The sequence below is a fragment of the Lachnellula hyalina genome (genome assembly GCF_007821495.1).
Source record: "Lachnellula hyalina strain CBS 185.66 chromosome Unknown contig00026, whole genome shotgun sequence".
Classification (NCBI taxonomy): Eukaryota; Fungi; Ascomycota; class Leotiomycetes; order Helotiales; family Lachnaceae; genus Lachnellula; species Lachnellula hyalina.
Genome location: NW_022157140.1, coordinates 125,731 through 147,957, shown reverse-complemented (window position 1 = coordinate 147,957; position 22,227 = coordinate 125,731). Strand labels below are relative to the sequence as shown.

Sequence of the window (22,227 nt, the reverse complement as noted above, 5' to 3'; positions counted from 1 at the left end):
TAATTGCTGGTCCTACGACTGCAGTGGACCATTACCTCCATACGTTATCATCTTGATGGTCTGATATTCTCCCACACCGTACTTACTTCCCTCCCTTCCGAATCCAGATTCCTTGACACCTCCGAACGGAGCAGCGGGGTCACTGATAAGTCCCGTGTTGACGCCTACCATGCCTACCTCCAATGCCTCGGCGACCCTAAACACCCTCTGTATATCCTTGCTGAAGAAATACCCTGCGAGTCCCACCTCGGCACTATTCGCAATGCGCACGACCTCTTCCTCCGTGTCGAATTTGAAAAGCCCAGCTACGGGTCCGAACGTCTCTTCGGATGCTAATGCCATCGAGGTATTCATCCCGGTAATAACAGTTGGCTGGAAGAAATTCGATCCCAACTCTGGTATCTTCTGGCCGCCCTGAATAACCTTGCCTCCCTTAGCCTCCGCATCTCTGACATGTGCTTCCACCTTGGTAATTGCACGATCGTGAATCAACGGGCCGTGCGTAACACCTTCCGTGTAACCGCCTCCGACCTGGAATTCGTTGACTTTCGCAGCGAGCTTTTGGGCGAAGGTATCGTAGATGCCGGATTGGATAAAGATCCGATTTGCGCACACGCAAGTCTGGCCTGAAGAACGGAATTTCGATGCTATGGCTCCATTGACGGCGACTTCGAGATCCGCGTCGTCGAAGACGATGAATGGTGCATTGCCACCTAATTCAAAAGACAGTTTCTTCAACGTGCTGGAACTCTGCTTCATGAGCAGTTTCCCTACGCCCGTAGAGCCTGTGAATGACACTTTCTTGATAATGGGAGATGTGCAGAGCAATTCACCGACTGCAGGTGTGTTGTCTAGGGCGGAGATGACGTTTACGACGCCCTTGGGGATTCCGGCGCGGTGGGCAAGCTCTGCGATGGCGAGGGAGGTGAAGGGGGTTTCGCCGGGGGATTTGGCGACGACAGTGCAGCCGGCTGCGAGGGCGGGGCCAATTTTTCGGGTTATCATGGCGGCGGGGAAGTTCCATCTGTCATAAAAGTCGTTAGGTGTGTACAATTGGATGCGCCAGAAGGTGACTTACGGTGTGATGAGCCCACAAACTCCAACAGGCTCCCTGATAGTAACAATTCTATTACCAGGAAGAGATGAGGGTATCGTATCGCCGTAGATTCGTGGTGCCTCTTCGCTGAACCATTCGAAGAAGTTCGCTGCATATGTAACCTCTCCCTTTGCGTCTGCGAGGGGCTTTCCATTCTCCCATGTTATGAGTGTTGCGATATCCTCTGAATTTTCCATCTACCCCACTTATCAACAACCAAGTCATATTCCTCTGCCACAGAACGTACCATCAAATCATACCACTTCCTCAAGAGCTTCGAGCGTTCACGTCCAGTCTTCAGCCTGAAGGCGGGGAAAGCTGTGGCTGCGGCTTGGATAGCAGCTTCTGTGTCTTGGGCGTCGAATTCGGGGGCTGTACCGATGAGTTTTCCTGATGTGGGATCTGCAGGCAAGAATTGTTGGTTAGAAAGATGTCTCCTTTGTAGAAATATGGGATGAGACGGTATAGGACAACATTGTATAGCATACCAAAAACCTCAAACGTCTTTCCCGACTTCGCCTTTACCCATTCTCCATTCACATACGCGACATTGAGCTTCAGCAATGACGGATCATTGAGCTTTGGCACATTGTGGGAGAGCGTCATGGTGGATGCTGCTCTAGTTATTCGTGTTGGTAAGGTGGATGGTTGAAAGGGAGCTCGTCTGGGTAGTATTCTGGAAGTTGTTTTGAAGATATTCATCCTTAGGGACTAAGTCTGTGGCTACTGAAGCCCTTCTTATAGTAACGGAAATGGTAATGGTCGAGACGCTATGGGTACGTAGAATGTATCTAAGAACTCAAATAGCATTGTCCAATTGACGTAGAGCTTTTCCAACCTAATTGAGTGAAGCGGTGATTTGTAAGTGGTGGTGGTGTTGATGTTTGACGAGAAGTGGGGTTAATGGCGGATGTCGGTACTAGGAGCTAAAGTGCCAAGATATAAATCCGAATGGGGTGGGGTCGGTTTGCCGTGGGTTTGCCGTATTGGGACTAGAGGATTACCCCACCTCGATACGCTCGTTCCGTAAGGTATATTCATCTCGATTCTCCCCTCAATATATTTTGGGTCTTTTATGTCTTTTACAGTAACAGGAGCAGGAGCAACGTATTTAAGAAGATATCCATGTCCAACTCTCATATACTCTCATGTAATATTTTCCTCACGTGCCCGTCCCTATATGATATGGTGCATCGTCGACACCGTGCCCACCCCGCGTCACACGTTCCATACCCCGCTATACACCGGACCAGCTTAATAGCGAGTTCCTCCTGCTCGCCGGATAATACAGAGCTTCAGTGGAACAATATGTCCGTCTCGGAACCATTCTGGTGAAAGATCTGCTGCTGCAGTACAGTATTTAGTTTTCATGTCAAGTCACTTCTGTTCCTTCATTCCACCTGCAGTCTGCTCAGAAACCACTCTACTCGTTCACGTAAATTGGCATTGAAGATGAAGACCCCATCAATAATACTGGTCATTGCCACCATTGTCCAGACCCTCGGATTCGCTCATGGTAGTACCATTGAGCTGTCAAGTACCCCGCCAGAAGATGCCAGCGATCCAATCCCAGAAGCATTCGTCAGTTACTCAATCGAGTTCTCATCTTTCCCAGACTTCGCAGGTACTTCCCCCCCCATTCCAAAGATCCTACCTCTGTTGTAATCTCTTATTTTCCAGGAAACAATTCCTCCCCGAATACCTTCTCTAACAACCTCCTGAACAATCTCGGAAACTTCACCGGCACAAAACCATACATCCGAGTCGGAGGGAACACGCAAGACTACGCTCTCTACAACGCCAGTCTCCCTTTTAGCATAAATAGCACAATCATCCCGTCAAGAGCAACGGATTATCCGACTATAATCTTCATCGGTCCATCCTACTTTGAATCTTATAATACGTGGCCAGACACAAAGTTCAGCCATGGCTTCAATCTCGGACTCGGTGGGAATAATTCAGAAGGATGGCAGACTTTGCTTGATACCGTACCATTGGCGTGTAAAGCACTTGGAGGAGGAAAGCTACTTTGGTGGGAATACGGAAATGAACCAGATCTCTTCTCCACTTCTGCTCAGGGACCAGTTCGCCCTCCTGGGTGGAACGAGTCGACGTATGTGAGTCAGTGGTTGAATGGAACGCGTGCTATTAAGCAAGAGCTTCAGAAGTCTTGTCCGGAACTCACATCAAACGAGTCGTATGGATATCTTGCTCCGTCATTTGCAGGCGTCAGTAATCATCTCAAGCCGGTCACGACGTGGCAGGATGGACTTAACGTCGATCGGGATATCAAACTAATTTCATCCCACAAGTAAGTCACCCCTCCCCCATCCCCACAACACGCACCCCTCAACAAACACAATGCAGCTACATCGGCGGCGCCACCCAACCAGGCGTCACACTCCAATCCACACTCATGAACCACACCAAAACGACCTCCTCCGTCTCCGCGCAAGCAGCACTAGCGCAAAACCTCTCCTCGTACGACATTCCCTTCATCCTCGGCGAAACCAACAGCCTCTACAACGAAGGCGCACCAGGCCTCTCCAACGCCTTCGGAGCCGCCCTCTGGGGCATCGACTTCAACCTCTACTGCGCATCCGTCGGTATCCGCCGCGTGCACATGCACCAGGGCACCAATTACCGCTACCAATTCTGGCAACCCGTCGAAACGAACATCACGACCAAGGGAACGAAAGCGCCCTATTATGGACATGTGGTCGTAGCGGCTATGCTAGGAGGGTCTGATACGCAGATCGTGGGATTGGACTTGGAGGATGAACGGGAAGCGGCTTATGCGGCGTATGTAGAGGGGGTGTTGGAGAGGGTGGTGGTGGTTAATTTGAGGGAGTATAATTATACTGTTAATGGGACGAGTGGGGTTGTTAATCCCGAACCAAGAGGAAGTCAGAATTACACGTTTAGTGTTCCGGATGGGTATAGCGGGAGCGTGGGCGTGCAGCGCTTGTGGGCTAATGGCAGTGATGCGATTTCGGGCATCAGCTGGGATGGATGGAGCTACAATTATGAGCTTGATGAGGGACGGCCCGTTAGGCTGGGGAACGTTACGGTGGGTGAGGTGGTGGATGTGGAGAATGGGGGGTTTACGGTTGCGGTGGAGGATTCGACGGCTGTTGTTCTGAACTTTTCTGAAGGTGAGGGTTAATAGTAGGACTTGGTAGAGCTAAAGTTCAGCGCACTGGCTGAGTTTTAATAACATCTAGGAATCTAGGGTGAAAGACACCAACCAAGCTTCACAATTCCATTCATGTGCCACATTTGGAAGAAAGGGAAACTAGGTATCTAAAAATACATGGGAAATGGCTGAGTTCTAAAAAATGAACGCCAAGGTGATACTTGTAAGTAGACTGAATACCTGCTCAATCGTAACCTAAATCAGTCAAGCGACCTCAGTCCTAAGCACAGGCTTGCTATTACTGAATCGCTATCCTCTTCATCCATACCACCAATTATATCCTCACCATCCCATCCCATCCCATCCCGACTCATCTCCCACCCTTCCCATTATCCTTATCCTTCTCCTTCTCCCAAGACCCCGCGATCTGTTCATGTGTACAGAACTCCACATCCTCACCCCACCCCTTTAACCACAGCACAACCCGCTCCGCCATCCCAATAACATGCGCCATGCCACTGGTATCCGGGTGCATAAGAATCGGAAAAATAAAATCAAAATCCGCCCATCCACTCCCCTCGCTATTGCTGTTATCCCACAGCCACATAAACTTATCCTTCCACATCTCCTCTACCAGTCGACACATAGCCAGATGCGGCAGGTACTGCAGCGCCATCATATCCTCATTGTACCAGCCACACGGTATCTCCACCAGCGCGTGCATACCCTCGTGCAACCGGCGTCGGCCGCAGCCACGAACTCGCCGGCTGGGAAAAATCTAGCGCCTTGATCGGCGGGTCTGCAGGCGTGAAGTACGGCTGCGAATCATGGTGCATGAGCGACGAGTCGTAGAGGAACTCGTGCTGCCGCAGCAGTTTCACAGTGCTTTCCCGGATCGTGTATATGGGCGCGCGGTACGTACCCGCGCGGCTTCTTCCCCACGAGCTTGGTGGCTACGTCGATGCATTTTAGCAGGACTTCTGTCTCTTGCTCTTCGCTCATCTGTTAGATGCCTTCGTGCGAGTAGATCCGTGCAGGCCGACTTCGGCGCCCGAGTCAACGACCGCGCGGGCTGTCTCTGGGAATGTCTCGATTGTATGGCCGGGAAGGGACCAGGTGACTTTATCGGCAATACCGTGCTTCTTTAGCAGGGTGAGCAGACGCACTGCGCCGACTTGGCCGGCGAAGATGCCGGAGCTGTAATCAGCCATGTTGTTGTCGGGATGGCAACCGGTTCCAAGCCAATGCGAGACTGCGTCGAAATCAAAGGTGAGAGCGACCTTGACTCGGCGACGACGACGGTGGCTGGAGGAGATGGTTTGGAGGATTTGAGTCATGATATCCGCAGATGCCTCCTGCTGGCCACTGATCCCATACTCGCAATCGGTGGGTTGCCCCCCATTGACGGGAGCCATATCCTGTGGACAAGAACTCGTGACGATGATCAGATCCGTTTCAGCTTTGAGCACGACAAATTGACCCTTCTCGCTGGTGGGGACTCTGATATCTAATTGCCCACGGTGATCAATCGCAACATTCATAAAGAGATTCAGTGGGTCTGGAACCCAGTCGTCCGCAATATGGAAATCGGGAAAGCTATCTCTCAGGGCCTAACGTAATAACTTCCGTCAGTGTTTATTGCTAGCAGGTCACCTACAGGTTCCGAGAAATACGCAACGCCATGGAACTCGGTTTGGGAAACAAAGCTTACGCATATTATCAGTACAATTACCATGATAGCTATCGTGTCCTTGCATGCGATATCTCTCCGCATCGCAAGCCGACCATATAATATCGTGCACCCCTTTCGTAGTATCTTCCGTCAAAGTCAACATCGGTTTCCTCCTCGTGCTATACAATTTGTCACCTTTGGACAGTGACACTTTCAAGAGAACGGTTCGCGTGTGCACCATGGAGAGAAAGTCGTGAGGATCGCTCGGGTTGAAGGCCCAGAAGTCCACTACTTGCTTGCCATAGCTGTTATATATTTTGATGTCTTGTCCTTTTTTAACGAGAAACGCGACGGCTTTGCGTGCTGGTGTAATACCCATTTCGTAGACTTGCGAGATCCGAAATGAACTTGTGGGAATTGAACAGGATAGACTTAATTACAAGATACTTGAGATAGAGGGTTGGAGAATTGAAGTCCGTAAGCTCCTTCTCAAATCAAAAAGGTGCACTTACAGCCCACCTACCACGTAACCCGCACACCCGGGCTTGGGTCCTGGGAGCTATCACTGTATGGTCTAGCATTAGGCGAACTTTCTGACGGGGAACTTCACTTCGCCCGTCGGCATTGGTTCATACCGCTATTCTATGGCTGACACGGCCGATGGAGTATTCGGGCTTTCTCGTGTGCCGTAAAGTTGCTCATATGTGCCTATAGCGTAGGATATTACGGTAAGACTATGGATACAATAGTTGGACTGATTCCTAAGCTGAATCTCTAACATAAGGAAGGTATACTGCAGGTAGTGTTGAAAGTGTAAACAGCTTGCAGGCAGGTGTTTTTGAAACTTTTCTCGCAAAGAAAAGCGTATCCGGTGTGTGGGCAGGTGCTACCACCATCGAAACAGCTTGGAATTGTCAAGAGGTCTTAGCAAGCCATGAATGGAAGCGACAAAACATAAAGGAAGAGCTTCAAAGAATTGGATGCTTCGGGAATATACCCGCGTCTTACAAAGCACAACCAATCGCTGCTCACTTTGAGCTGCACATCGAGCAAGGTCCAATTTTGCAAGACGAGGCGCGCAAGATCGGTCTTGTAACCGGCGGACAAGCTTTCCAATGGTTTGAGGTGGAAGTCAGAGGCAAAGATTCCCATGCCGGGACAACACCACCCTCCGCTCGGAAAGATGCGATTTTTGCAGCTGCGAAGATGATCGTTGCGTCTAACGAAACGGCGAAAGACGCTGGGGGCCTCGTCACCACAGGAGTCTTCCAAGTGGAACCTGGCAGTGTCAACACCGTAGCACATACTGTGCAATTCACGTTGGGCGTGCGCCACCCTAGTGACCAAATACTCTCTGAGATGATCGACCAGTGCCGTAGAGTATTCAGCGAGATTGCCGAGGAGCACTGTGTGGGCGGGAAAGACATCCAGCTGAAACGAACCGCTGGAAATAGCGCAGTGGAGTGGGACCAGGACTGTATCAGCGTTGTTGAGCAGTCTGCAGAACAAGTTTGCAACCAGCTGGTCTCGAGCAAGGATCCAGGTGTGAAATTGTGGAAACAATTGGTGAGCGGCGCCGGGCATGACAGTTGCCAGGTCAGTAGAAAGTGTCCTACTGCTATGATTTTTACTCCAACGAAGCACGGCTTGAGTCACACTCCAACTGAGTACTGTAGTCCTGAAGATAGTGCCTTGGGCGCCCAGGTATTGCTCGGGGCGGTTTGCGATATGATCAATTGCGAGCTTGCCGCGCTGACTTTGCATGAGTTATAGGGTGAATTGAGGTAGTGGTGACCATCGCACGCTGGATCCAAGACCGGCTTCAGGGCAGCTGAAAGGATCGCAATGTACATATGTTGCCCGTCACAGAAGAGTTCGACCGTTCAAAAACTAGTCTACGCAGCTCTGTTGCTTGGGAAACATTAGCTGATAGAAGTGCTTGTTCGCCAAAACGAGCAAGATGGCAAGCTAGGTAACTTCTAAGTTCCCTACGGGCTTAGATCGTGGGATGAGAATTTAACGCCGTTATTGTGAAATTCTATTTCTGGAAAGTTGCATGTCTTGTTCCTTGAGTAGTGTCATTGCCGGACTCTCTGGGCCGGTCCCATGAATGACAGCAGACAAACCCTTCCAAAACACAGCATCTAACCTCATTGTGGCCAGTCTGGCCAATGGCCACGCTTGCGCTTGAGAACGTAAAATATCTCTCCATTTGCCGAGGATAACTTTGCTTTGGTGAGCAATTCCTGTGGTTGGCGACTGAGCGAAACTTAGTGAAATGAGACTCGATATGTAGCACAATTGATATCTGGTATCTATGTGGATAGATTGCAAAGTTAGCATTACTCCACAAACTAAGCTGGCTGATCCTGAGACGGACATAAGCTCGAGTATTGGCGACGCGGTTCAAATATCCCCTACTGTTGTGGGTTTTAACAAAACAGGGGTAACCATCTTACATTGAGGCCAAAAATTTGCAAAATGCCTTGGTTTGAGAGAGTTGACAATCTCGGTGCCTAGTTTGGAACAGATGAAGCTATTTTCAAAAATCGTTGAAATCGGTTTCCTCGTTCCCTCGTCTTGTGATATAGCTCGGTATGATAGATGGCGGAGGAGCGCTCGGTAGATTAATATTTCAAGAGTCAAGTGGGATAATCGCAGGGCGGCACATTGTTCAAGATCGTCGTCGTCTAAATCAGACACTTTCGCAGAGAGAACGGGAAGAGTCTGCCTCCAGGTTTCAATGCATGCTCGTAACGACTGAGCTCGTGCTAGAATTTCTTGCAAGGAAGGGGATTCGCGCACTGCTTTCAGTGTGCTACGCAGGACACAGTTAATAAGCTATAGATTGCCAACTTTAACTAACTCAGCACTTACTAGAGTTCTTTCAAAATTTGGGCAGCAATTATGGATAAATTGCACTGAGCAAGCAGAATAGGGATCTGCAGATCGATGGAATTCTGAGTTTCCTCGTCTAAATGCTCGTTCACGTCAAAGTCATCATTCATAAGCCTCGAAACATCCCAATTGTCATCATTGAGGTGTGATGGCCGACCCAGTAATACAGCATGCCAGGCGTGTTGAATATAAGTCAACCACCACAACCTCCTCCGCAACCGGATTTCATTCGCCGGTAGCCGCCAGTTAGATGGGTCCAGGTTGAGTCCCAAGCTTTCGGCAATAGATAAAGCAGAGCAAGACAGAGCCCAAGTACTAGGCGGGTCTGCCACGACATAATTCCGAGGAGGCATTTGGAGTAGCATAAGACATAGTTGTAGGGATGAGAGGTGTGAGATGCGAATACAGCGAAGATAACTACGCTCTGCGATAGCCCAGAGTTCAGTGGTGGAAAGCTGGAGATATCCTTTAGAGACGCTCAATTCATCGTCCAAGAACATGAAAGGAGTAGCCAAGGCGAACACGGCTGCTTTAATACCAATGGGAAGCTTTGAGCAGCAATGGCCTTCGAGGTCTTGTTTGATATCAGTTATAGACAGTACGGGGAAACGTGGATGTACAGATCGAGCATATCTGCAGATATTAGTACAGGTCGGTTAAGACTTCAAAGTCACTTACAGCTTTAGTAGACGCGCTCCCAAATCGCCTGGCACGAGTTTTTTGAGCAGTTCAAGGTCATCAGGCTCTGTTTTGCATCCCGAATATGTCGCCTCTGCATTTTTCAAATCATCTTCGCATATTATCTCGTCCGTCATAACGAACTGCACAGGGATGTAACCGACAGGAAGCGCAGCTCGACCAGGGCGGGCATTTTCAGCCCGCGGCTGCAACTTCTCATCCCCCATGATATTGCGAAAATCCAGTCTAAACATTGGATACGTATCGTGCATATTATACTGGTGATAGCGGAGAAGGAATGGATCCGACTCCCCGGATAAACCTATTACCTGATTAGAATAGCCTTTCCTAGAGTCCAAGGAGAATTCGATTGGCCAATCGACAGTTTGATATGATTTTTGCCCGTCCATATGAACCCGGAAGAAGCAATCCACGTTAGGCTCATTTGCAGGAGCACCAAGCTCGGGTTCCTCATTGCTCCGTTCAGCTGAGTTATTAGCATAAGAAGGAGATGTGTTATTAAGCGGAAGTGAAGAGTTGGGATGGTATACAGGATTCCTGGCGCTAGGTTGTTCAGCCTGAGGGTAATGTACACCCTTCATTCGGGAGTCCACAGTCTGATCAGTCTGAGAAGACTGTGCCTGGTTATAGACACCAAAAGAAAAGTCCATGGAGGACCATTCCATGGCTAATAGATTGGATGGAGAGTCCAGGTCATGAGAGACGGCATTCGGCCATGATGATGTTGATAAAGCTGCGTCCGCGGCCGTATCAGAGTCGCCATGCTCCGGACGAGGAATTTGAGCTAGAGCAGGATCTTCTTGAACATCTTCGAGCTCGAGCTCATTTTGACTCTGAACGACTGGTTGCGCATGCGCTTCCGTAGCGTCACCGTGAACGGGTAGGGGCCGCTCTTTCCTCAGTGGGTGCAAGACAAATGTGCATGAGCGGTCCAGCCTTTTGCACAGCTCGCATACAGCATCGCCATCCAAGATCTTGCACTGTGTCTTTCTCGAGCGGCAGAGGTCGCAGGGCCTCTGCTTTTTGGAGCGATATTTGCGACCACTGCGTCCCTGCGAAAAGCTATCGGCCATAAAGCAGGTGACTAGCGTTTGTCGCTCAGAGGACCAGAGAACCAGAGGAGGTGGACTCAGTGAGTAGTAGGGTAGGGCAGACTACAGAGGCTTTGTGATCCGTGAGTAAGGAGGGGGCCATGATGAGGTTATTGGGTGGGGAGGCTCCGCGATCCCCACTTCTGAGGGCACGGACCGATCAAAACTCTAGAACTCTGCTATGCGTGGGTGGAGGTTATTTCAGTTAGGAATACCCCAAAGATGAATACATCTAAACCATTAGTAGTTAGGTAATTAGGTATTCTAACTCATTTTGCGTTAACAATCATACCTAGAATTACAAGTCTCAGTCATTATCTATTATCTTTGAAGAGGTTACTGGATACGCGAAGCCTAAAGGTTCAGTAACCGAAGAATAACCATAAATCTGTTACTAGTGCTGGGCTATACACCTACCTTACCTATACACGGATGATGATAAGGAGGGTTTCTGGCCCGTATAAGTAGTGTCTATACATTGATATCAGTCACGGATACTGTCACGAGTACGCCACGGCTGCACGTGATTATGTGGGCGCTAGTGTCACTAGCGCCACCAGACCTCAGCTCAGGTTGTCCCGTTCCTTCCTAGCTAGCTTCCTCCTCATTCTTCTACAATACAACCAACCACTTGACAAAGGAGACTACGTCCTCAGTGACAGGCATTAGGTATTAATTATTCTAATTCTAATAAAGGTGAAGCTTTTGTGTTTGAATCCCTCGTCTGCTATTATACGTGAATGCGCTCGGAAGGCTTGGTCGAGCTTTTTTCGGTTCGAAACTTTCATAACCCAAAGGTTTCTTTTAATACACGCTAGAAAATAGTTGATGATGTTACTCATCCCTGGAATAGCTAAGGATAAACCCATTCCTGAAGTATGGATTTGGCGGGGTACATTTCCCCGCCGGATGAATTGGACGGATAAATACAACTATTGTAAGCCGCTTCTTCACTTCTCAAAAGCTTTCAAATATATATTTATAACTCCTCTTGTTTTATGAAAATCACTGAATTATTTTGAGAATCATACAAAAAACCATGCCGTTAATCAGAAATCCCATCCTCCCGGGGTTCAACGCGGATCCGTCAATCCTTCGAGTTGGCAAAGACTACTACATCGCAACCTCGACATTCGAATGGTTTCCTGGTGTACAAATTCATCACTCCACAGATCTCGCAAATTGGGATCTGATAGTCCGTCCGCTGAGCCGGAAAAGCCAACTAGACATGCGTGGCAACCCAGACAGTTGTGGGGTTTGGGCACCCTGTCTTACGCATGACGGCGACAAGTTTTGGCTGGTGTATACAGATGTAAAGCGCAAAGACGGCTCCTTCAAAGATACGCATAACTATATTGTAACCTCACACACAATAGAAGGTCCCTGGTCTGATCCTATTTATGCGAACTCTTCCGGATTCGATCCATCACTATTCCATGACGACAATGGCAAAAAGTGGTTTATCAACATGCTTCAAGACCATCGTCGTCGTCCAAGGTACTTTGCAGGGATTATACTCCAAGAGTTTGACCCAAAACAAGGCAAGCTTGTAGGCCCGAAGAAGAACATCTTCCGCGGGACGGATCTAGACCTTGTCGAAGGCCCGCATCTGTACAAGAGGAACGGATGGTACCACCTATTGACAGCCGAAGGTGGTACTGGTTATCAACACGCGTGTACTCTCGCCCGCGCCCGCGATATATGGGGTCCTTATGAGGTGCATCCGCAAAAGCACATCTTGACCTCCAAAGATACACCGTTCGTGGCGCTTCAACGAGCAGGGCATGGAGATATCGTCGATATACCAGACGGTAAGACATATTTAGTTCACCTGACCGGCCGCCCAACGACACAAGACCGTCGATGTGTTCTTGGTCGCGAGACGGCTATTCAAGAAGCGTACTGGGAGGACGATTGGCTTTACATCAAGAATGGTCCCGTCCCGTCCCTCCATGTCGAGGTTCCAGGAGTGCAAGACGATGCAAAATACTGGGCTGAGCAACGATACACCTTTGAGAGAGGCTTACACAAAGACTTTCAATGGTTACGCACCCCGGAACCAGAACGCATCTTCACTGCCTCTCAAAAGGGCCTCACGCTTTTCGGCCGTGAGTCCATCGGTTCCTGGTTCGAGCAGTCACTTGTAGCGAGACGACAAACGCACTTCTCATACGATGCCGAGACAGTTATAAATTTCTCTCCCACGGACGAAAGGCAGTTCGCTGGTCTGACAGCCTATTATTGTCGCTTCAACTTTTTCTACTTGACCGTCACAGCTCACTCAGACGGGCAACGCGAACTGCTAATCCTGACGTCCGAAGCATCCTGGCCGTCAGGGGCACTCAACTTCCCCCTCTCAGAACCAGTTCAAATTCCTAATGAAGGGAAAGTCAAACTCGCCCTGTCCATTCGGGGTCCTGAGCTGAAGTTCTATTATGCTCTTGAAGGGCAAGAGTCTAAGCAGATAGGTGGGGTTTTTGATGCTAGTATTGTTTCTGATGAGTGTGGGGGACATCAAGCGCACGGGAGTTTTACTGGTGCATTTGTAGGGGTTGCGTGCTCGGATTTGAATGGCACCGCGATGGAGGCGACGTTTGATCACTTTGTTTATCGGCCTGTGAAGCATAAGACCGATCGATATGAGATCTAAGTCTTTTAATGTTCTTTATAGTTGCTAAAGAGATGTTAAGATTTTAACGGTATGCAAGCCAATCGTGTAGGATCGCCAATTCCATGACAAATTCTAAACATATAAAAGGTATGCGGAGTAGATGCAAGGGGCTACGAATACTGTATGCATTAGTACAAGTTCTAAACTGACTAGTTCTCGCAAGATGCTTGAAAGCCCAGCAATCGAAAAGACTAAAGTGACCATCTCAACCGTCGTTCAAGCCTAAAACTTATCATCAACATTGCTTTGAGTCCAATTCCGCGGGGCTGGATATTTGTGAATACCTTCAAAAATTGCCTGTGCATAGTTTCAGGGGTGGGGCGTAAGTGTGATACCCAAGGACCGCAAACTCTTTCCACCACAACTAATATTAAATTAATCTGTTTGATGTTATAGACTAAACCAGTGATTCAAAACAGTTTGGCATCTTCTAAACTATAATTAAGTTATGCTGTTATGAGATTTTAATTTCTGGAAAAAAGTCTAGAAAATATGTTAGCTAAATAGTATCGTATAGTATACCAAGAAATCGGCTAATAGTACGCTAGGGCTACGCTAAAAAAATTAGAGTTAAAGGGCAGTAGATGCTTTAATTGAGGGGCTATCTAATTCATGTGACTTAGTTAGTTAGTTTATATCTATTATATGCCTTCCTATCCTTATATAACCTATGGATTATATTACTGCTAATTTCGGGCTCTTAGATATTAGATAACTAGCAAATGCGCTGCCATATGCGGGGCTTTTTAATCATGTGATGTGATTTGTCATGAATATTTTGGCCATTTAGTAGACTAAAATTTAAATGATATAGCTAGGACCCACTTTGGCGCACATGTGGTGGGAGACGGGCTACTCGCGGGTGGCGACCCCTGGATCAGCGGGCCTAGTAAGACGGGCCAGCGCTACCCTCAGCTCAAGACTTCCTACCCAAACGGAAATTTTCTGCGAGCGGTATTCTCTACTACTAAGGACTTCTTAGGACAAGACTTTTCCCTTAGGACGAGCTTATCTAAATTGACTTAAGTCCGACTCAATTAAGAAAAGGCCTCACATTGTGTCACATATGCATTGAGTGCCGGCCCAGCCGGGTCCCGGTACCTCTATCATCCCCTAAGTTGTATTGCCCCTGAAGTACTTGTCTTACGTTCTCGCTTTTTCTTATGTCTGGCAGTAAAGACTGTTGTTACCCTACAACTTTATACTCCGCGCTCTTAGAGAGCTTAGATCCGATGAAATAATACGAGGGTCCAAATAAGATGTTTCACATCAGGATTGTTCTAGCTGTTATCTTTCTTGCTATTCTGCGAACTTACACTAGATCCATCATTTCTACGCTAATAGTATCCACAGCCCTGAGAAAAATCAAGTAACAAGGTTAGATCTTTGAATTTCGAACAATCGGCGAGTAACTTTTCAATAGTTCTCACAAATATGCCACATCCCATATGGCCCCATATGCCGCACGGGGAACGCAGGCATCTTGAACTATTTGATGTTATTTTTTCGGTATTTATCGAGTCGAAGATTGCTTTTATTGTTCAATTCCATATTTCTTTTTATTTACGAGTCCAAGTATTTAGAGTATCTGAAATGCAGTTACTTGCCTATATTTTTTAAACCCAAGCTTAGTTTGCTTCCAAACAATTCTCCCTCTTCCTTATCATCCTCATCTAATATATAAATTCAAGGAGATATGATACGTCATAGTAATACGTGGTTGTCAAAAACCTGATTTCATAGCATGTAGAGATTCTAGCTACTGGTAGAATATATCATCAGTTGAGATTTCCTTGTTTATCTCCTGCTAAAACATCCAAGCGCTTTTTGGTTTACAGGTGAGTCTTATCATGTGAAAGAAGTTGACCAAAGATAAACATTAATCCTTACTTAACTTATCTTAAGCTCTAAAATACTTATCTCATCTATCTAAACTTAAATATACTTAAGTCTTTTAAGTATATTTGTATATACTATAAGTGATAAACAGCAGTTGGCTTTTTGGGAACCTACTATGGTATCTATAAGTATTTAAGTGTTAGGTCCTTATCGTAAGCTTGATCATCTCCACGTTGCTTGCTTTAGTTTCTAAATTACCAAAGAACTCTCGTAATTCGTATAATCGGTATCTCGCTCCCATAATTACGCTTCACATATCGCTGACGAAAAGGCTGAGGTAGCGAAACAGTTCAGCCGGCGCTTGGATGAGAGGCTGAATGCTTTTGGAGATAGCGAATTTCGTCTCGGAGTTTTTTCATAATCGCCTCACCTCTGCGTTTGAGATATTCTTATTATCTGCGTCCACTGTCTAGACAACGCACCCCTCAAGCCTAACTCTAAGATGACATTTACTCCATTATTAGCTCAAGGATCTGCAGCCCTGAATATATTGATCACGGACTTTATAACTAGGATAATAAGCAAGTGCTAGCACTTACGACGTTTAGGGCTGCATTTATTAGAGCTGAACGAAATATGAAGCTTTCTTGTAAAGGGCAAACTTCGATGTTCCACCTTTTCGTGGTCTTGGCACCTGGATAAAAGGCTAATTATATAGGTGGAATCTACTTGGAGTATCTCTTCACGCTAAAATGTTTGATTTCGACTTTTATACTTCGTCACAGGCGTAACTATTCCGCCAAGAATTCTATAGCAGGGGGGTTAAGAAAGGTAGTAAACGCACCAAACCCTTTGCCCTGGCCTTCTTGGCGGAATAGTTACGCCTGTGACGAAGTGCAATATTCATTGCGGAAAAATGAAGTTTTTCGGGACATTAGTTAGTTGGGAGACCGGGGTTTCAGGGTGTTTCTAACCACAATAGTATACCACAATTAGTCAAATCCCGATGAACCATATCGCACGGTGGACGCGTGATAGATCATTTGATGATTGGTAAAATGTCTATGCACCGGGCGGCTGGCTAGTGCAGACCTGTCAAAGCCTTAATCGGGACTCATAATTAGAGCAAAGAGTGCTTAACATGCCCCTTTTCAGTATGAGTGCAGGGTGATACCGGATCTCAACGTAGCTACTTATTAGATAGCACGCAAGAGCCACGTGTTCAAGAAGAAATAACTTTCTTATTATCAAGGGCTTCATGTGATGGAGATTTCAAGTACTGTATACAAGATCCGCTGCTGACATAACACTTGGCCGAACCTCAGTCTGCTATGTCTGTCCCTGTAGGTAAATATAGAACGAATAACTCGAGAATCAGGAATAAAAGCCGCCATGTAGCAAAGCTTCAGAAGACGGTAAGATATCTATACAGGTCCCCGAATCTCTGCCGTAGCAAATTGACAATCGAGAATACAGCTGGGCGATGGGTGGACTTAGGTACATAGCCCCTGAACCGGCTGTCTTCCTAGCGTACCCGATTAGGGGCTCCGCTATATTACCGATCGATAGCGTTCTTTGCATTATCAGCTTGACCACTTAAGGCCTCTAGATAGGGCAGAAAAATGATTAAGCGATTAGAAGACGGAGATTTTCCCACACTAAGTGCAATCTAGCCCTATAGCCAAGTATTGACGATATGCCATAGTCATATATCCCGCGTTCCTGGAACGCTTAGATTTTAGAATTACGCAAGGGTGTAGAAAACTCTAACCGGGTGGTGTCACTCTACGCTTAGTATGATTATCCCGGCTCGTGATTTGCACTAGGGTGTAAAGCTAATCGGTATATGCGGGAGACTACTCTCCCCCTCTCCCCCCCCCCCCCTAATAAAGAGCATTTGTGAGATTCTCTACCGTAAATGCAAGGGGGCTAAGCCAATGATATCACTACGTCTATGGGCTTAGTGTGACCTTACAAGGACTTATAAGTACCCTTCAGGGCCAGCACGGGCTACCAGCAAGGGCTCTAGCCATTCAGTTCTATAGATTTCTACGTATTATGGGGATTTGACCCACAGATGCTCTTTATTTAAGGGGGGGGAGAGTAGGTATCTAATCACGCTAATGTTGACTACTTAGCAAAAATACGCCGTCCAGATCTGAACAAATTGATCCCTCTTAATCAGTGTGCATGTTCCCGCTTCTCGTCTTTGCAAAGTGCCAAGCATGGGAAAATTCCGTAGAGATAGAGATAAACTCGAATAAGCTCAGTTCCGTGAGATTTGCCCCTAAATAATCGCCTTGAAAAGAATACATCGTCGACTCGTCACATTGTTTGCTTTGAAGGAATTCCGCGAGTTTAAGGACTTCCAAGCAAGGCCCATTACTACTGTATAACGGGGTTTGAGCTCTCTGCAGTACTCTTTTGAAATACCATCTAATGTAACTTACTAACGCCGCCACTATGAACTAAAGTCTGGAATTCAAGTAACTATATAGCATGTGGCTTAAAATATGGAAATAGCTTAATTTAAACCTATATAATTTATAAGAGACTCGGTTGGATTACAGTGAGATCAGTTTCTGTGGCGAGACGCAGGTACCGAGTCATCAGCCGCAGGTTGGTGGCTTTCCCCTTTGCAGAACACTTTTACGAGTAATAGAATTCACTTACCCAAATTATACAGAGTTGGGCAGCCATTTTAAGCTAGGTTTTACGGAGTACACTTCTGCTCCACGAAATACTTCCCAAATACTGGTTTTAAAGGCAACAGGGAACCTTCTGCTATATACCTGACCAGTTTTCTGGGTGTAGGCATTTCTAGATGTAGCGCCGCTCTTGCGCTAGAGAGCGCCCGACGCCACGGAAATCTTGAAGCCCTATGGCTAAGTTATCAAGCTATCTTCAATAGTTTTATTATGATAATACGGGATGGGCAAGTGTCTCTGGCTAGATGTGCCTGGATCTCCTAATGGCTATGATGCCCAGGGTCTACGCCTCAGTCGTGGCAAAAGGGAGAAGTAACTTAAGCTTCTGATTGTCTTCGAGGATGAAGCCTTTTCTGTTTCCCAATTTTTAAACCGTTCTTCATTATTTTTGTATTGTGTCTTTTGATAGAGGTCGAGTTGGCACAGCGGGGTTGAAAGATCAGATCTTGGTGACAGAAGTCCACAACCGAGGCATGTATGTTATTTTAGACAACACCATGGCGACTATGGGAGATTTGATCGCATTCAAGGGATATCTCAATTCCTCAACGCCCTTTTTGCTCAAGGAGCATGAAGTCGAGTGGAGAAACCCCAAGCGTCAATATCTTGACTTTAAATTTGGAAATAATTACAACACGACCTGCGAATACCCCCGCTTATGGTTGGACGATGGCTACCGTGTTGGGGATGATGTCACCTCTCAGCTGAAGGGATGCTATGGTTCCGAGTTTGATCAGTATGGAGACACTGAAGCATTTGGTGTCTATCCTGATTGGCGTCGTCAGCTGTCCAAATTCGCTTCTTCGCAAGATCGTTTGCGTGAATGGGTACCCTCAGTTCGGACAAAAATCTCTCATTTCTCATGCATGGCCATCAAGATGCTTGACATCGATGGATTCCGTATGTATTCTATCCAGGCTCACTAATTTAGCAATGCTTACGAGAATATTTGCAGGTCTCGACAAGGCAACACAGATCACAGTAGATGCCCTAGGTGACTTCAGTGAGTCTCTCAGAGAATGTGCTCGCAGCGTCGGGAAGGAAAACTTCTTCATTCCCGGCGAAATTACTGGTGGCAACACGTTCGGAAGTATACTTGGGTCGTGGAAGGCAGCCAAATATGGTCCTGGAAAATGTGACAGTCGCTACCCAAATGACAAATGTGAGCAATAGCTCTATGTTCATTCGTGATATTGGTAAGAATGCTTTGGACAGTGCGGCCTTTCATTATTCGATATATCGTGCCCTCGCTAGATTTCTGGGAATGGATGGTTCCTTGTCTGCTGGTTTCGATCATCCAGTCGACTGGGTAGATGGTTGGAATGAGATGCTCGTGACTACTGATTTCCTGAATCCTAATACAAATCTCTATGATCCAAGACATATGTATGGAGTGTCAAATCAAGGTATGTCTCTATAATTTTGGTTCTTGGGAATATGAATGCTAACTTCCGTCGAGATGTTTTCCGTTGGCCGTCAATCAAAAATGGTACGCAGAAATGGCTCCTCGGTAACTTTATAACAACACTCCTTATGCCGGGAATCCCACTTCTGCTGTGGGGTGAAGAGCAAGCTGTAAGTATTACCGATATGTTTTAATGTATGCCGTTTAACGTTTCCCACAGTTCTATGTCCTTGACAACACGAATTCTAATTACGTGTTTGGGAGACAAGCAATGTCTTCTGCGCTTGCTTGGGAAGTTCATGGCTGCTATGCTGCCGGGTCCGGAAATTACTATAAGTGGGACACGATTGTCGAGAATGCAACCTACGGCTGCCAGGATCCATGGAATTCCCTCGATCATAGAGACGCTTCTCATCCGATTCGCAATACAGTCAAGAGCATGTATCAAATGCGAAATAACTTCCCGGTTCTCAACGACGGTATATTTCTTCAAGCTCTTTCCAAACAAACCAGATACGTATACCTACCCGGTTCATCTGGCGTTGGAACACAACTCGGCCTGTGGTCTACATACAGAGGACCTCTTCCCAGCTTTCAGGACTTGTCTACAGAGGGTGGACAAGGAAATCAGAGCGTCTGGCTGGTTTACCAGAACGATAATACCACGATCGATTATCAATTCGACTGTTCAGGAAACTCTACCCAGGCACTACTTTCCCCCTTTGAGGCTGGAACTACAGTCAAGAATTTATTTTACCCGCACGATGAATACTATCTTGCCAACTCGAGTACCAGACTATATCTTGACGATGTTCAGGGCTACAACGGATGTCTACGGCATCTGGAGATGCCTGCTTGGGGCTTCAAAGCCTTTGTACCAAAATCGTCTTTCGTGACTAATAGTCCTGTTATTACCAAGTTTGTCCCAGGTCATGATTACCGACTACAGTCAACAGTAGCTTCCAATGAAGCCGAGGATGTGGCAATCGAATTCCATTTTTCGACTGAAATGAACTGCTCATCATTAGCAGCCGGTCTTACATTTACTTCCACCACTGAGTTTGGCCAAGTTGCGTCGTTGCGTAATTCGACAGTGAGCTGTTCAGTTGTAAACGAGACCTACGTTGCGCCTTGGGTTGGCACGATCCCTACCTTTTTCACCTTCAAGGCAAATGTAACGAATGTCTACAACGGGATCCACACTATTACTGTCAACAATGCTACAAGTTCCAATGGAACAGCAACAAACTCTCGCGATACTTTTATTTTCAGGACAGGCCAGGAGGAAAATCCTATGATATTCCCGCGCTCTGCCAATTACACTCTCAGCCTTCTACACAAACTCGACAATGGCACACTTTATGTGTCACATAAGGCGACGGGAGCGGATTCATGGCGCTACACTCTCGATTGGGTACACTACAGTGATTGGATTCCGTATACCGGAGGAAACAGCACACTGACACCAGCAAATTGGACGGGAACCAAATTGCAGAGCTGGGAGGGAGAGCACATCATAGTTCAATATTTCAGTCGCGCAAGCGGTAGCAGCGACTATTTCCAACACGGCGATCTTGATCCAAAACAGGCCCCAAGGCGATTTCCCCATCTTTGGTTGGAAGGGCCTTTCAACGAATACGGATTCGACGCAGGAGTAGACAACCAGTTTCATCTCCAGGGTAATGGCACGTGGAAGTTTTCCTTCATGACAGAGTGGCCAGCTACGTATTCTTATTTCGATTCATGTTACTACTATATCATCTGTAAAGCTATTAGGCAAAGATATAGGAAAATGGGCTGCAACTACGGACGTGTTAATGCAATCACCTATGTTTTCCAACGGTCCAATTTAGTTTCTTTTTAGATAGATAGATAGATTGCAATACAAATATAAAGTACTTCCTTAGACTAGGACCCCGCTAGTCCCCGATTCCAATTAGACTCTGCCCGGCTGCTATACCAGATCGATCTATCTACCCGTCATGGATATCAGCCTCACCCTCCCCGGTCGATAAGCAGTACGGAGGCAAGCTCTGAAAATACCAACTTCATGACCTCAGCATTCTCATCACAAGAAATCATTGATGCTCGCATATTGCAGATCCTAGCCTCGAGTAATTCAAAGACTATACCTACCTACCTACCTACCTATAAGTAACGTAACCCCCCCACCCCCCCACCCCGTTTTCCTCCTTCTGCAAACAAAGCAAAAAACCACATCCTTTACCAACTACTCTTAGTACATACCTAAAATTTACAGCTTCTGTACCGTTACGTTCATCGCATATATACATTGACCAAAAATGCCTTCCGCAGACGACCAATACGAATCCCAGAACGACGCCGTCGCGCAAGGCGTCCCAGCCGGCGACGCGCAAGACAACGACTACGTCTCCAGCACCGGGCAGAAACAGGGTCCTATCCCCGTGCAATCTGACGGTGCTGAGGTCGAGGATCCTATTAATGCTGATACGGCTGATAGCGATCAGCAACTTGGTATGTAAGATCTTACTATGCTGTTCAGGATATTGTCTTTCTTTTTGTTTTCGGAAAGTTGGTTATCGTTTGGGACTTCTTTCTTTGTTTTGGAACAAGTGCTGACTTTTTGTTGGGTTGTACAGCGGATGATGATAGAGATGCTATCGATCAGTCCAATATACTCGGGTCTCGTACTCGACACGCCAAGCCGAGCGACGGGTACCGAGAGCCGGGTGATGAGGAGGGGTTGCCGGGGGCGGATGATGGGACGAGTTCTGGACGGCAGTAGGGTTGTGTGCATGTATGTCTGTATAAGGAAGGGAGATGGATATATATAGTACGCTGGGTGGCTTCGAGTTTAGTTACAGAACAGTTCGGATTCCACTATGTAAAGGCTCTGGGTCTTGCGTTCGCTGAACTAGTGATTTATAGCTTGAGAATCTAAACTCTATATATGTTCTTGCCTGGTGCTTTATAGTCACCTAGGTAGATATAAGGCAGCTCGTTTATTACTAAAGCAAGCTAGCTATGCAT

The 22,227-nt window shown here is 46.9% G+C and overlaps 7 protein-coding genes across 7 annotated transcripts; 3 read left to right on the top strand and 4 right to left on the bottom strand.

Moving 5' to 3' along the window:
- Window positions 1–12: 12 nt before the first annotated feature.
- On the bottom strand, window positions 13–1,798 carry LHYA1_G002193 (putative succinate-semialdehyde dehydrogenase [NADP(+)]; the record flags this gene model as incomplete). The annotated part of the gene is made up of 4 exons (XM_031147170.1): window positions 13–1,024; window positions 1,079–1,293; window positions 1,344–1,498; window positions 1,585–1,798. The coding sequence occupies 4 exons, from the start codon at window positions 1,796–1,798 to the stop codon at window positions 13–15; spliced, it is 1,596 nt and encodes a 531-aa protein (XP_031007601.1).
- A 750-nt stretch (window positions 1,799–2,548) lies between these two features.
- Window positions 2,549–4,262, top strand: LHYA1_G002192 (Beta-glucuronidase; the record flags this gene model as incomplete). The annotated part of the gene is made up of 3 exons (XM_031147169.1): window positions 2,549–2,720; window positions 2,777–3,407; window positions 3,464–4,262. The coding sequence occupies 3 exons, from the start codon at window positions 2,549–2,551 to the stop codon at window positions 4,260–4,262; spliced, it is 1,602 nt and encodes a 533-aa protein (XP_031007573.1).
- Window positions 4,263–4,602: 340 nt separating this feature from the next.
- On the bottom strand, window positions 4,603–5,199 carry LHYA1_G002191 (uncharacterized protein; the record flags this gene model as incomplete). The annotated part of the gene is made up of 3 exons (XM_031147168.1): window positions 4,603–4,896; window positions 4,925–5,095; window positions 5,155–5,199. 3 exons carry the CDS (start codon window positions 5,197–5,199, stop codon window positions 4,603–4,605), a joined length of 510 nt encoding a protein of 169 aa, XP_031007572.1.
- A 31-nt stretch (window positions 5,200–5,230) lies between these two features.
- On the bottom strand, window positions 5,231–6,283 carry ycgI_1 (Uncharacterized protein; the record flags this gene model as incomplete). Its single annotated transcript, XM_031147167.1, has 2 exons — window positions 5,231–5,842; window positions 5,906–6,283. 2 exons carry the CDS (start codon window positions 6,281–6,283, stop codon window positions 5,231–5,233), a joined length of 990 nt encoding a protein of 329 aa, XP_031007571.1.
- Window positions 6,284–7,929: 1,646 nt separating this feature from the next.
- On the bottom strand, window positions 7,930–10,574 carry LHYA1_G002189 (putative transcriptional regulatory protein; the record flags this gene model as incomplete). Its single annotated transcript, XM_031147166.1, has 4 exons — window positions 7,930–8,219; window positions 8,364–8,722; window positions 8,782–9,435; window positions 9,481–10,574. The coding sequence occupies 4 exons, from the start codon at window positions 10,572–10,574 to the stop codon at window positions 7,930–7,932; spliced, it is 2,397 nt and encodes a 798-aa protein (XP_031007533.1).
- A 1,057-nt stretch (window positions 10,575–11,631) lies between these two features.
- xynB (Beta-xylosidase) lies at window positions 11,632–13,242 on the top strand (the record flags this gene model as incomplete). The annotated part of the gene is made up of 1 exon (XM_031147165.1): window positions 11,632–13,242. One exon carries the CDS (start codon window positions 11,632–11,634, stop codon window positions 13,240–13,242), a length of 1,611 nt encoding a protein of 536 aa, XP_031007576.1.
- Window positions 13,243–21,518: 8,276 nt separating this feature from the next.
- On the top strand, window positions 21,519–21,982 carry LHYA1_G002187 (uncharacterized protein; the record flags this gene model as incomplete). Its single annotated transcript, XM_031147164.1, has 2 exons — window positions 21,519–21,711; window positions 21,837–21,982. The coding sequence occupies 2 exons, from the start codon at window positions 21,519–21,521 to the stop codon at window positions 21,980–21,982; spliced, it is 339 nt and encodes a 112-aa protein (XP_031007577.1).
- Window positions 21,983–22,227: the final 245 nt, after the last annotated feature.